The 15083-nt window shown below is 42.6% G+C and overlaps 1 protein-coding gene across 1 annotated transcript in view; it reads right to left on the bottom strand.

The window, feature by feature from the left end:
- Positions 1 to 15083, bottom strand: part of LOC137847006 (microtubule-associated protein 1B-like) — a 125089-nt gene that overhangs the window by 64090 nt on the left and 45916 nt on the right. The window contains exon 3 of the mRNA XM_068665192.1: positions 3490 to 3572. Coding sequence (XP_068521293.1) covers positions 3490 to 3572 — 83 coding nt within the window. The remainder of the gene's footprint in view (positions 1 to 3489; positions 3573 to 15083) is intronic.

Below are 15083 nucleotides of genomic sequence, written 5' to 3'. Positions count from 1 at the left end.
GGGAAACTGCTCAAGACTAGAGATCCCCAGGGCAGATCTCTGGTGGTACGGTGGAGGGAAGATCTTACGGTCCACCCTACCATCTAACTGGGGAGGCACTTGTGCACTTGTTCAATTAGCTATACCCTTCACCCTGGCATTTGAAAGAGAAACATCGCAATTACTCAGAAGAAGTAAAAGAGGCTTAGGAATATCATTTGATGATAGAGTATACATAGATTCTATTGGCGTACCTAGAGGAGTTCCGGATGAACATAAAGCCAGAAATCAAATTGCTGCAGGGTTTGAGTCACTGTTCTGGTGGGTAACAATCAATAAAAATGTGGATTGGATTACTTATATCTATTATAATCAGCAGAGATTCATCAATTATACCAGGGATGTGATGAGAGGAATCGATGAACAACTAGATGCCACCAGCAAAATGGCTTGGGAAAACAGAACATCATTAGATATGATGCTCGTGGAGGAAGGAGGTGTGTGTGTGTGTGTGTGATACTGAGCAACCACTGTTGCACTCTTATACCCAACAATACTGTCCCAGATGGCTCAGTAACTAGAGCATTGCAAGGGCTTACCACCCTTGCCAGTGAATTGGCAGAAAAAGTAGGAATATTTACATTCTTGATCGTAGTTGTAGGAGTTTTTCCCCCCCCCCCCGCACCTGGTGAGCAGTCTCTTAGGCCTTAAAGAGCCATGTGGAACCACAGTCAGAAACATGTGGTGTGTCAGACAGTGAGGGAGCTGTGGGCTCGTTTACTGATCCGACTGGTACACCATCAGCCCCCCTGCCGCTACTGCCATCTCAGGCCTTTGCTGTTACACCCCTTGGTGACCTGGATGTGCCTTTTGACCCAGGCCCTATTGGCCTTGAAAAGGCCCTATTGGCCTTGAAAAGGAGACCCAGGCCCTATTGGCCTTGAAAAGGAGACTGATATGTTTTTCTTGGATCCGGGAAGGTTAGGATACATAAGGCCCGAAGACCAAGTTGCTTAACAACTTAAAGCAAGACGTATTGTTCCCATGACTAGCCCTGGAATTCTCCTGTGTTTGTAATCAAGAAAAGGAATGGAAAATTGAGACTGTTAAGTCATGGAAGTTATGGGAGCACTTCAACCAGGCCAACTATGCTCCCCCAGTCATGGACATTAATAGTAATAGACTTAAAGGATTGTTTGCTACCTTTTCTGATAGTACAGATGTATAGGCGTACTTGGGTTTAGTATGTAAAAGCAATGCTCTGTATATTTAGAAGGTTCAATGTTCGTGTGTGCGTGTTGGTAGAGCATAGACTCCCCGCACACACAGCCTTGTTTACTTGCCATTTATAAATATTCCTTTTATAAATATTACTAAATTCAGATTGAGTTGAGACTTCCTTTATAACATTATAGTTTGGGGCAAGCAACTAGAACAAATCAATAAGAACATTTTAGGCTCTAGACCTTTTATTAGCCTCCCAAGGGGAAGTATGCACTTTAATAAATATTAGTTGCTGTATGTATATAAATGAGGCAGGACGAATTGAGACTGATTTCAGAAAATATCTGGAAAAGATCAAGATCTTACATAATGTAGTTCAAGGTGACACCTCATGGGGTTTTCAAGATTTATGGAAGAAAATGACTTCTTGGTTACTAAACCTTTCTTAGCTTAAGCAGTTACTTATAGGAATATTGATCTTGCTTTTATTAGTATTCTTAACCTGTGTATTGGTACAGTATGCATTTTGGTGCTGTATAAAACGCCTAGATGATTATGAAACCTGGAAGTGTAACCAAATCAAGCACCAAGTAAAAACTGGTAAGAATTTTATGAAAACTTTGAATCAAGGAGTGCTATAAGCAAAAGAATTTGCTTAAGATAAAGAAAAGGGGGGACTTGAGACAGGGAACAAGGTAAAGAATGTTGATTCCGTAGGTCTTAGCTAAGGCAATTATATGTTAACGACCCCTAAGTTAAGGGAGTAAAAGTGTATATGCATAGATAATGGCACCAGCAAGAACTGGCTTGGACTGCTGAAGTCTGTCAGAGAAAGGAAAGGTCAGAAGTTTAGCAGCGAGGAAGACTTCTGGCCTTCATCAAAAGACCACCAGAGTATCTCGGATGACCACCCAAGGACTCCAGTACACATGCGAACAGGGGCAGGAACCCATGTTAATGATTCTTCAGAGACCTGATGAATATGCAAGACACTTATGGGAAATTAAATGAATATGTATTTATCCCACTAATAAGCACACTGCACATCCTTGGTGTGTGTATTTGGCGGAGCGATCCCCACACACACACGGTGCCATAATAAAGAATACCTGCTTAATAACTTTGGTTATTGAGTTTTCACTGCATCACTAGTGAGTTAATGAGGATTTGACAATTCTTTTCCGGGGCACTCTCCAAAGTCTATTGATCGTTTCATGTGCATTTTCAAGGACATAACACATAGATGTAATTCTTCTCAAAGATCTAAATTTGACTCAGGGAAACCATTTTTTTTTCAAGCTCTTTTTCATGTGCAAAATAGGCATTCAGAGCTACCAGGCAATGGAGGAGCAGAAGAAAAGCAGAAGAAAAGCAGATGCAGTTTCAGCACAGATGCCTCCACTTCAGCAAAAGAAAATTTGGTGCATTATGAGGAAAGGAGCACTGAGATCAGAGGTGTGTTTCTATCCTACACCGCTGACATTTTACCAGGAGCCTGGGAAACCAGGAAGAAAAAAATCAAGGGATGGCTGATGATTTTGATGATATTTGCTCCTAACATGCCTTTTCATCCATAGTTAGGCCCTGCTCTCATCCTGTCCACGTAATGCAGCTCCTGTTGATACTGAGTCAGAAGGACATATGGTTTTCTCCCTGGTAGAGTAATAGAACCAAATCTGAAATATTTTATGAACGGATGAGCCAAACCTTTACTATGTTTAGTTAAATAGAAGGAAGTCTAGAAACTCTGTATCTCTAGCATCACCTTACCCACTAATTAGTCAGCCTTATCTATAAGACCATACAGAACTCTGTCCCAGGATGGGGGAGGAGGTCAAGATAACCCAGGCCTGGAGGATGTGTCTGAAAAAGAATAGGCGAGGAACTCATGGTATGCATAGGTCCTTTGATATGTAAATGACTTATCTTAGTATGCAAGCCTAAATTGACTATCGATGACCACCAGAAGACCCAGAAAGACCACCAGTAGAAACAAATGCACATGCATCCGGTACATTTACATATTTTAATGAGTAGGGAAATTGTATGAATATGTTAATTCTTTCTTGGAAATCTAATGAATATGTGTATTCTGTTTGTATATAACCCCCGTAGCTTGAACGATTCAGCACGCACACTAGGTGGAGCGATCCCCTGTGTGTCTGGCACAGCAATTAAAGAATGCCTGCTTTCTAAAACTCCAAATTGAGTCTTAAGAGAACTTCTTTGATCGACTTTTACAGTAACAGTATGGTCCATGCAATGAAATATTTCTGACTGACTTACCTCAGTACTAACTGCTTCATCTGAGGGATTGATCAGGACTACAGTTTCTAAGACATTACTTGTATGGTGAAGAATTTTCCGACCTGCAAGCACAGAGAGAAAAAAATAAAAGAAAATTTAAATTAAACCAGACATCCAGCATGGTTTAAACCAGCACTTTCCATGAGCTAGCTATATGTCCCACCATTCAGTAGCTCTCTGGTAACCAAGAGCATCACACACTGGCCACAGCAGCTGAACTGGCTCATGTCTTCAGAAATACGTTATCATGTTGTCCTGTAATGGAACAAACTCTCCCTTGGAAAAGAAGAGGTATTGTCTATGTTTAAATAAACGTCCCTATAATCAAGTATCATTTATGTAGTACAGGACCAAAAAAGAATGTTTATCATTTAACCTAAGTTCCCTTTGATCTGGGACAAAATACTCCTTCTGTAAGAAACAATAGAAAGTTGGCAAGAGAAAGTAGCCTTAAATTGTCCTTAGGTGACATGTGACCATATATGGATTAAAAAGGGTTAGGGTACTTCATCAGAAAAGACCACCAAAGACCAGAAAGGACCCCCAAAGAAAAGAAGACATGCACAGAAGGTCCTGAAAAGGAGCCAAGAAGTATGACGATACATTTAATCAAGAAACTGGCATTAGGTGTGTGAAATGTGTTCATCTGATTTGTGTCAATATGGAACAATGCTAGGGCCGCATGATATGATGAAATGTGACATTCTGTCTTACATACCCTTGTGTAACCACAAGTCTAAGAAAAACAGAGTGGTTAATATAGATAGTTCTTGCATCTTGCAAAGGAATGGTCTAGCAATTCGTGTCAATAGGGGATTTGAAGGGTTAACATTGATGCCCAGGTCTGAGACTAGGAATCACAGAATCACAGAATTTCTAGGTTGGAAGAGACCTCAAGATCATCGAGTCCAACCTCTGACCTAACACTAACAGTCCTCCACTAAACCATATCCCTAAGCTCTACATCTAAACGTCTTTTAAACACCTCCAGGGATGGTGACTCCACCACTTCCCTGGGCAGCCTGTTCCAATGTTTAACAACCCTTTCGGTAAAGAAGTTCTTCCTAACATCCAACCTAAAACTCCCCTGGCACAACTTTTTCCCATTCCCCCTTGAAGGAGATAAGAGAAAGAAGGGTTTTGAGATTAACTGCTGACTATTGCACAAGACACTGCAAAAGTCTCTGACATCTGGCCCAGAGACTACCAAATGAGGAGAGAGAGAAGCTGAAGGACAACTGAAGAACAAAGCCTGGGAGGAAGACTACGAGCCTTCAGCACAAGACCCCCAGAGGGACCACCGGAGACTGATACGCATGCGCCAGTGGGAGGGTTCGGATTCCAGGAACTAATTATAATAACCCTTCCTTTTCTAAGTAGTAATGAATATGTATTAGACTAGGAGCATAAAAACCAGCTGCCTGATGTAATAGGTGTGCGTCTTGGTGGAGCAGAGATTCCTGGCGCACCCAGCGCTGTTTGCTTGCCTCTATTCGTTTAATAAATTGTAAACTTTAATTGCAATCCTATTTGGGACTCAGTCATTTATTACAGGTGTGCTTGACTTGTGGAAAATCCAACGAGCACCCAGGCCTAAATAAGAGCAATAGCTCTCCTGAGCGTGTGAGAATTGGATTATTGCACACTGGGGAAAGGATCTGCTTTTTCATACAACAGTCCTAGGGGCCAGAAACTCCAGAAATTCAAGACAATTAAAAAAAAAAAAAAACAACAACAACAAAACTAGCAATAGCAATGGGTCCTGCCTCTTCTCCCTGACAGGAGGACTCCCTGTTACTAACCTTGGTCTCACTGAGCTGGTGTGGATCAGGGACTAGAGTAACTGTCACCAGCTGAGCGTATGGCCCTGTATTTTTATGGACTTATCTACACCACAGATATAGCTGAGACTACACAGTCCTGTAACATGCACAGGTGGTTTTAAATAAAGTTTTCCAGGAAATATTAGCAGCTTAGCCACAGCAGCTGGAAAGCCAGCATGGGCTGCAAACTTCCCCTACAAGAAGCAAAGTGAATACTTGCAACATACACCTGCACTGCATGTTGTGAGAAACACTCTGTAGACAATAACTTAGGCTCAGGCGAGGATCTCAGTGAAGTAGTAATTTATTCGCAATTGCAATGGCGGGCACCCCAAAAGCAGGAGAGCGCATCTACTAGTTCCAAAACACAGTTTATATACTTTTTGATGACAGGACCCTCCCCTGTTTCCCCACTGAGTGGGTAATCCAGGTTCACAATCTATCTGATGCTTCACAAACAATGCATGGCCTTCAGTTGCCAGCCTGTTAAATTTCAAATTTCTTTTGACATTTTTACTGCTTGAAGTGGTAATGTTTCTTCACTTATCTGACTTGACTTAACACCGCGATTTTCACCTAATTGTCCTAAGGAGTCTGGTTATCTGCATTTTACAAGGTTGCCTGCTAAGCTTTCTTATCACTGTAAGCATATCTCAGCACCACATTCCTTCCTTCTAAACAATGTAACTCTGCAAAAACAACATTTCTATTCCCACAATTCCCCCCTTTTCTTTTTTAAAAACTGTTGATTTTTGCAAAACCTTTCTCTAAGGTGTAATTTGGTAGATTTCTTCTTCTTCTTTTCTTTCTTTGCTTTCCATCTCCTCATTATCACCTTATCTGAGTAAGGTGGTGGCTCCATGGTCATTTGTTTCAATAGAGCAGTTTCAGTTAACCACTGTACTAGTCCTCTTACACAGGGGATAATGCAGCAACCAATGGCTGTCAAAACTCCTACAACTACGATCAAGAATGTAAATATTCCTACTTTTTCTGCCAATTCACTGGCAAGGGTGGTAAGCCCTTGCAATGCTCTAGTTACTGAGCCATCTGGGACAGTATTGTTGGGTATAAGAGTGCAACAGTGGTTGCTCAGTATCACACACACACACACACACACACCTCCTTCCTCCACGAGCATCATATCTAATGATGTTCTGTTTTCCCAAGCCATTTTGCTGGTGGCATCTAGTTGTTCATCGATTCCTCTCATCACATCCCTGGTATAACTGATGAATCTCTGCTGATTATAATAGATATAAGTAATCCAATCCACATTTTTATTGATTGTTACCCACCAGAACAGTGACTCAAACCCTGCAGCAATTTGATTTCTGGCTTTATGTTCATCCGGAACTCCTCTAGGTACGCCAATAGAATCTATGTATACTCTATCATCAAATGATATTCCTAAGCCTCTTTTACTTCTTCTGAGTAATTGCGATGTTTCTCTTTCAAATGCCAGGGTGAAGGGTATAGCTAATTGAACAAGTGCACAAGTGCCTCCCCAGTTAGATGGTAGGGTGGACCGTAAGATCTTCCCTCCACCGTACCACCAGAGATCTGCCCTGGGGATCTCTAGTCTTGAGCAGTTTCCCATCAAGTCCTTGGTAGCACAAGGCAAATTCTCCCAGATGCCAAGTAGCACTCACACCCTGCCGTGAGAGGCAGGCTGTATGGTTACCTATAGCTGTAGAGAATGCAGGGGGAACCCTGATATTGCTATCACGCAAGGGAGGGAACAGCAAAGAGAGACACTTACAGGCCTCACTTCCCCAGGCAGTCTTTTCTTGGTACAATGCAATCATACATCGCATCCCCTGGGAATCCTTGGTCCACCCCCATGGGAAGGGCACTATCTGGGCAATTGGTCATCCCGAGGCACAAGCATAGCAGTAGCTACGGTTGAGACTGGACAGTATATTTGACCCATTCTATCCAGGCATTCACATCCCCATACCCTGTTTGAATCTCAAATGTTTGAACTGCCACATTTCAGAGGGCCTCCTGTTTTCTCTCCTGTTTTCTCCTTGAGTTTCTCCCTTTCTCTGATGGCAATAGAGGATTGTTTCCATACAGCTATTCTCAATCTGGCTGTTGGGTCTCTCCCAGTTATTTGTTCTCTCTGGTCAATTGTTGTTGGACATTTAAATCTCCACAAGCTAACACCTCACAAGCATCAAACATAATGGATTGTGGTACGTAACCCTCTGTCACAGTCACCCATATTTTGATGGGGTATCCCGTTTTTGCTATTATCTGGTCATGCCTTTTCCAAGTTGCCAATTGACCGAGGCCTTCTCTGAGGCCTAAAATCACTAAAAACAAAATTAGTAATCGATTTTTCCATGTAATTATTTTTAAACCTTATGTTTCCAAATAATTATTAATACAAAGAATAAGATGTACACTACTACTATAACAACCCCCCTCCTTGGGAGCACTGCAATTCACTATAGGTCTGTCCTTTCTCTCAATCACAAGTCACACTAGTTAGTTACCTGTGAAAATAAAAGGTTAGTTTACAATTGTAAGTTTTTATCCTGCTCAGAGTCCACTATGAGATTTTTCTCTTCGATTTCAACTTCCAACAAGTCTTCTGTAGGAACAGCTTCCCAGGTACTAGGGTTGACAGACTCCTTCACTCGAGTATAGTGAGTCCAACCTTTTTCCACAGTTCTTATGGCTGTTTCAGTGGTTAGTAATGGTCCTTCCCATTCAGGCCAGAGTTGACTCTTTCCAGGTCCAAATCAGGACCCGGTTTCCTGGGTGACTGTAGTGAATGGGGAATTCCAAATGTGGGGTTTGAGCCAACAGCCCACAGGTCCTGAGAGATGACAAAGAAGAGGACAACCCCAGAATACAGGTCTTAAGGAAACTCTCTTGTTTTGAATTGTGGTATCTCATCCCTCCTGCCCAGATAGAGCAATCTGAACAGCATCTCATGTGGTGAAATTCCTATATCCTTTCTTGGTGCTGTTTGAACCTGTAGGAGTAAGTATTTTACCCAAGGAAGTTGGGTTTCTAACACTAATTTAGTTAATTGCTTCTTTAATGTCTGGTTCATTCGCTCTACCTTCCCAGAAGAGGAGGGGTGCCAGGGGCTGTGAAAATCCCACTCAATCTCTAAGGCCTGCTTTAACCCTTGCAGTAAAGCTTTACACCCATCCAGTCACGTGGTCAATTAGGACAAACAAGTAACTCAGTAAAGTCTACCTGTATACTTTGGAAAGGTCAAATCCCTGGCTCCTGTCCCCCTCTAGATGGCTTACAGAAGACCTTTTTATTTACCTTTTGACATATGGTACATCCTCTGCACTTCACTGAAGTGTATATTCCTACACAGACATACTTTCTTAGCACAACATCACACATTGCTTGCACCTCCCAATGACTCTCTTGATGTAAAACAGTTCATATTTGCCTCATTGGTGCTTTATTCAGCATTTCTCTCCCATCAGGGAGTGTCCATTTTCCTTCAGACTTCATGGCTCTTGATTCCTTAAAAAAAATCTTTCTTTTAAAACTTTTTAGTTCTTTCTTAATTTTCAACAATTCCCTGAATCCTCTCTGCATTTATTCTTTGTTTTCCTTCAGACATTAGATGCCTTAAATACCTGACTTCTCTTTCTAAATATTGTAATTTATTTTTCAGTACTCCCAAGCCCTGCTTTCCCAGAAAGTTGGATAGCTTGTTAGTAGCTTCCTTCACAACCGTTTTCTCCTGTCCTGACAATAAAAGATCATCCACATATTTGTAACAGTAACACCTCCTCGGGAGGTTGAAATTGCTCCAAAATCTGTTCTAGAACTTGCCCAAATAAATAGGTGGCCCTGTAAACCCCTGAGGTAAAACCAACCATCTGTATTGTTGCTTCCACCCCCATTTCAGGGACTTTCCAATTAGAGGTGAGTATATCTTTGCTCTCAGGGCCTGAGAGCACTCCATTAATAATTACTCCATTAACTGTTATTCCAGTCTAAAAATTGACTAGTTGAATGCCAATTTCATCATCAAATACCTTCCCAACAAGTTAGTCCCTGCCTTGGGTACATGCAATAATTGCTCAGCGAACATTTTATCTCCTAGTCTCAGCTTGGTATCCCCCAAAAGCGGCACTGTTATCCCAGCCCCTTCTACCCCCATCACTTTTTAGGGTTTCATTAGTTAATTTAATCCCTGATACATTACAAACCAGTAATGACCTAGCTGCCCCAGTGTATTGGGTTCGATGGCAAGGTTCTTCACAGGTGCGGGGGCGGGGGGGAAAGATTCTTCTTCACGAGAAGAATTCAGAAGCCTCCCCGTGGCAGATAAGGGACAATTTCATCTGGCCCCAAAGGGGCCGACCGCTGCCCAGAGCCAAGCCATGAGCAACACAGTCCGTGCCTCTGTGAGAGCACATCCACGAAGACAAACAAAGAAACAAAAACCTGCTGCTCAACAGCAGCTGGGAGAGCAAGGAGCGAGAAACCTCCCTGCAGACATCAAAGTCAGCGCAGAAGGAGAGGGAGGAGGCGCTCCAGGTGCTGGAGCTGAAGCCCCCCTGCAGCCTGTGGCTCCTGGTGGAGCAGGCTGTCCCCCCCCAGTCCCCCTCCCTGATACTTGGGAAACTGACCAAACACCACAGCAAATATACCAAAACTTCTAGACTGTTACTTAGATAATGCCTACATCCCCTTTCCCTGCTCATTCAACTTCAAACAGCTCTGTCAAATGCTACATACCACACCTTTAACACCTTAGGTAATCTTTTTTTTTTTTAAAACACTTCTTTCTATCTTTCTTTCTACAGCCTGTACTTTCACCAAAGTCTCACAAAGTCTCAGTCAAGGGCCAACTTAATTCCATACCTTTCTACCTCCAGGATGCTGAAACAACATATCAGTATACCATATTTCATCCCATTTTCCTTCTTTCCTCCTTCTTCCACTCCGGATATTCCTATTCGAAGTGGCCAGCCTGGCCCCACTTAAAACATCTTATCAAAGCCTGTCCCTGCTAGGATTCAGGCCACAACACAGGCAGCCTTCTTTGCCTGCCATTCCTTCATCTCTCTTCCTCTCCTTTCCATCCTGGCCCTGACTACCCCTGAAGATTTTCTTCCTCTTTCCCCAACCCTCTGCCTCACCACCCACTGCACAGTCAATACCATTAGTTTCACTCTCTGCTTTTCCTTCTCATCTCCCCTCCGGACACACACCTCCAGGGCCTCCCGCAGGAGGGCCCCCCAGTGACTGTTCACTACATCCCCCCACCTTCTGGAGCATTTTCTGTGTATCTTGACAGGCTTTAATCACACAATGAACTTTCAAGAGCCCTTGGGATACCGGGTCCTTGGGACTCATCCCCGAGTACTTTCTCATTCTGACCCCAAGTCTCTGATATGATTTCTGTGTTGCACACTATTATTATTCCAGCCAGGATTGGCAAGTGGGTATTTCTGCTCTGCCGGTATTACCCCTGGTCCTGGAGGATGAGCTCTTTCGCGTTCTTGTATGGCAGCTCTCCTCCTGATCATTCCCATTTCTTTCCCTGTAAACAACATACTTATAGACATAATTCCCTTCCACAAGAGTATAAGTCAGGTCGTAGGAACTGGTCTAATTGTTCAACTAGGCTGTTGGGGTCCTCGAATAAAGACTTCCTCTCCTTCTTAAAAGTCCTAACCTCTCTGTTGGTAAGGAGGGGGGGTAGTTCACCTAAGAGGATACACAGTTAGTGTTAGTACTGTTAGTATCAGGGAAGGCAAAATTCTCAATATATCTTCTACCTTGTTCTAATTCTTGCCAGAGCCTAGAGTACAATCCTTCTGTAGGGATAGTGTTAATTACAGTCCCTGTCTCCCTTCCTGGAGTGACTGCTGCTGCCACGGGTACAATAATAGGATTATAGGGAGCATAACTTGGCTCCTTCTCTGAAAAAGGAATCTTACTGTTTACACATAAATTTAAAGCCTGAATTTTCATCAGACCCGTATTTTGGCCAAAATACTGCTGTTTCCTTAATTGGTTCTTTTGTCCAGACTGATACACAATATTTAACCTTTTTTTTTTTCTTTCTTTTACAATCTCCTCTAATTTTATGTTTCCAATTTCTTACCATTCTTCAGGAAGAACTATTAGTAGGCACTCCCCCAGGGATATCTCCCTGTCCCCTGGAACTCATATTTCCCATTTTTCCTAGCCCTCGTCAGTATGTTGCTACAGAAATTTCCCTTCTGCAGTGTATCACACACTAATGTTCCGATTCTGAAAAATGGGGGTGTACTTCCAAGCACTCCCCCGTGCAAGTGTTATAAATTAGACCACACAATTTGGCAATTGGCAAGTGGGTATTTCTGCTGTATTTCTGCTCTGCCAAACACTGTCAAACACAATTTGTGAGATTAGCAAATAACAGGGGTTGTCCCCCACTCCCCACCAGCAGCAGCACTATCCTGCATGGCACACATGTGCTCCCCATCATGCATCATGGGAGCACTCTCAAGCCAGGTAGCATCCTATGTAAATCCCACGTGCCCAGACATACCAAATGAACCAGGTTAATTAAAACTATGGTGATAAAACTCCCCTTTCAGCCTTTCCCTAATATTATTTAATACCAGGACATTGTGGGAAATTCCCTATCAGGATGGTCGGATACTTACCCCACCGCCCTGCTGTACTGATTAATCTTTCTCGTACTTACAAAAACTAGAAAGGGAAACAAGCTGCTAGTATGTAAAGAATTCAGGTAGCTATTGTTTCACATTAGTAGAGTAAATTTAGTGAAACCTTAGGCCACAGAATGAGCTCTGCATCACCTGAACATGGTATGTAGTGGTGACTGAGCAACAGTGAGCGTCATTGTGTTGGGGGGCCTGGGAGGCACCGATGGGGGAAGGGGGGGGTGCTCAATAAGGACAGCACCAAATCAGAGCCTGCACTAATAACAGAAGCCATCCTCCTGTTATAAACAAAGTCTCAACTCAATCTGAAATTAGTAATATTTATAAAAGGCAAGTAAACAGCGCTGGGTGTGAGGGGAGTCTACGCTCCACCAACACGCACACACAAACAGCAAACATTCTAAATATACAGAACATTGCTTTTAAATACTAAACTCGAGTTTACGCACACCGGAACTGTAAAGAAGCTCAAGCTGAGAGAAGAGGACCCGCGCACACAACTGCCTCTCACTGGTAAGCAGTTGTGCATTATGGGGAATCATACGTCCTTAGAAACAAAGACTGTCCTGGTCACCTTACAGCTTATTCTCCTTATTAACAATCAGACAGTTCATGATCCTGAAACACGGGACCAAACTGAGGTCGAGGTGTGGGACTCTGCTACGAAAAATGACAAGGTTGCGGTGGGATTGCTCAGTACCTGGCGAGCAGTCTCTGAGGCCTTAAAGAGCCATGTGGGAGGGACCACAGTCAGAAACGTGTGGTTTGCCAGACAGTGAGGGAGCTGCGGGCTCGTTTACTGACCCTTCTGCTACACCATCGGCCCCCCCACTGCTACTGCCATCGTAGGCCTTTGCTGTTACGCCCCCTGTTGACCTGACCGTGCCTTTTGACCCAGGCCTATTGGCCTTGAAAAGGAGATGGATATGCTTTTCTTCGATCTGGGAAGAACGGGATGCATAAGGCCCGAAGACCAAGTTGCTTAACAACTTAAAGCAAGACGTATTGTTCCCACGACTAGCCCTGGAATTCTCCTGTGTTTGTAATCAAGAAAAGGAATGAAAAATGGAGACTGTTAAGTCAGTGAACATAAAGGATTGTTTGTTACCTTTCCTGATTGTATAGGAAAGTTTACATACTTGGGTTTACATACTTGGGTTTAGTATGTAAAAGCAATGTTCTGTATATTTAGAATGTTTGCTGTTTGTGTGTGCATGTTGGCAGAGCGTAGACTCCCCGCACACCCAGTGCTGTTTACTTGCCTTTTATACCTTTTATAAATATTTTTTATAAATATTACTAAATTCAGATTGCGTTGAGACTTCATTTATAACACTGATACGTGGGTACCATTACATTCTTGCTGCTTTAATTAAGAGTCGACTCTTTGAGTGAACTCTGGATGCCTGGGGAGATCCATTCTGCTAGGGGAAACAACGCGATCCCCTAACAAACTGTAAAAAGCAATGATAGGCAACAAGAGTGAACAGACATGCAAAATACATCTAGTTCCTGGATGAATAATATGCAAGCAATTTTAGTGCAGCCTCACAGCCCGTTGGCTTTCATGCTTTGTGTATTTAGTAATGATATTCATCTGACTGGGATTTGATGCAAGAAAAACACAACACTACTCTTGACTTTTTTTTTTTCTTGCAGTAATTGGCAAGTCTTTATCAGCATGTCTTTCTGTGAGAACTGCAGTAAGATTAATTATCAGCTGTGTTGTCATTGAGAAACTGGTAATTAGTCTGAAAACCAGAATAGCTTTCCCTTCCACGTAAACTGCATTCCTGAAAAAAAAAAAGAGCAGTGTCAAGGCAGTCTGAGAGGATAGGTAGCCAGCCTTTCCCACACAGCCCCTGCCTGCACTCCTCCTGCACCCCTCCTCCTCCTTGTCCTGCCTGCACCTATCCTCCTTGCCTTGAGCTCACTGAGCTCAAATTTCAATGCATCTCTTCTTGTTGCTCTGGGGAAGCTCTGCATATATAAACACATGCTTATATAAGCATATAAGCTTATAATCAAATGACAGAAAGTAAATAAGAAGGGGGGAAAAAAAGAATATTCTCAAAATGTGAGATGGGGTTGCTGTCTATTGTCTTGTGTGTGACAGTGCGTAGAGACTTGGGGCTAATGATCTAATTCATTTAAAGAAAGCTAGTTTTCTTAATATCTGTTCTTTTTGGTGTACTTATTTGAAAGCAGACAGACTGTATATTGTGAAAGGGAAAGAGGGCGGGTCTCCCTCTGTAGCATCCAGTTCTGGCATTAGCCTTTGTAATTCATTTTATTTTAATAGCTCTTCTTCCTTGCCTAACAGGAACGCATACATAAGGTTACATTCAGTAAAACATCCAATTGCTCTGTTAATAGAAGATCCCCATGATCTGACAATTTAGTTATCCTGCACCCTTCCCCCCAAATGAAGAGATTAGGCAGAGTTTATTGAAACTAGTCTTTATCACTGGAAAGGAAACAGAAGAAACTGTCTCCCTTTAGTTGCCATAGAAATTGCATATGTAATAGTTGGCGACAAACAACACACACTTTGCTTCAGGCAAAACTAAGCTTCATATATAAGTAGAAGTTAACAAATTAACGTAGCTAGAAAAGAAATGCGATTAGTCATATGCAAAGTTAGACAAAGATACATAGTGGCCACCTGACTCAAAGCCACCAACTTTGGACTTCACTGAAGTTGCTCCAAGTTGTATCTGGAATCTTGGAAGTGATTGTAAACTTGCCAGAAGGCAAATATTTTGGGATATCACCAGAGAAGGAGGTGACCCGTGCTGAAGAAGCCCCACTGTATAAAAAGCCACCAGAAAATGAGAAACAATATGCCCTGTTCAATGATGGGTCCTGTTGTACTGTGGGAAAACATCGGAGGTGGAAGGCTGCTGTAGAGTCCTACACGACGAGTTGCAGAAGCTGCTGAGAAAGGTGAATCAAGCCAATTTACAGAAGTGAAAGCCATTCAGCTGGCTTTAGATATTGCTGAATGAGAAAAGTGGCCAGTTCTCTATCTCTACACTGATTCATGGATGGTAGCAAATGTCCTGTGGGGGTGGTTACA

The sequence above is a fragment of the Anas acuta genome, chromosome W (assembly GCF_963932015.1).
Source record: "Anas acuta chromosome W, bAnaAcu1.1, whole genome shotgun sequence".
In the NCBI taxonomy this organism is placed as follows: Eukaryota; Metazoa; Chordata; class Aves; order Anseriformes; family Anatidae; genus Anas; species Anas acuta.
Note: the sequence above shows the minus strand (reverse complement) of the source record. Positions and strands in the feature narration are given on the sequence as shown.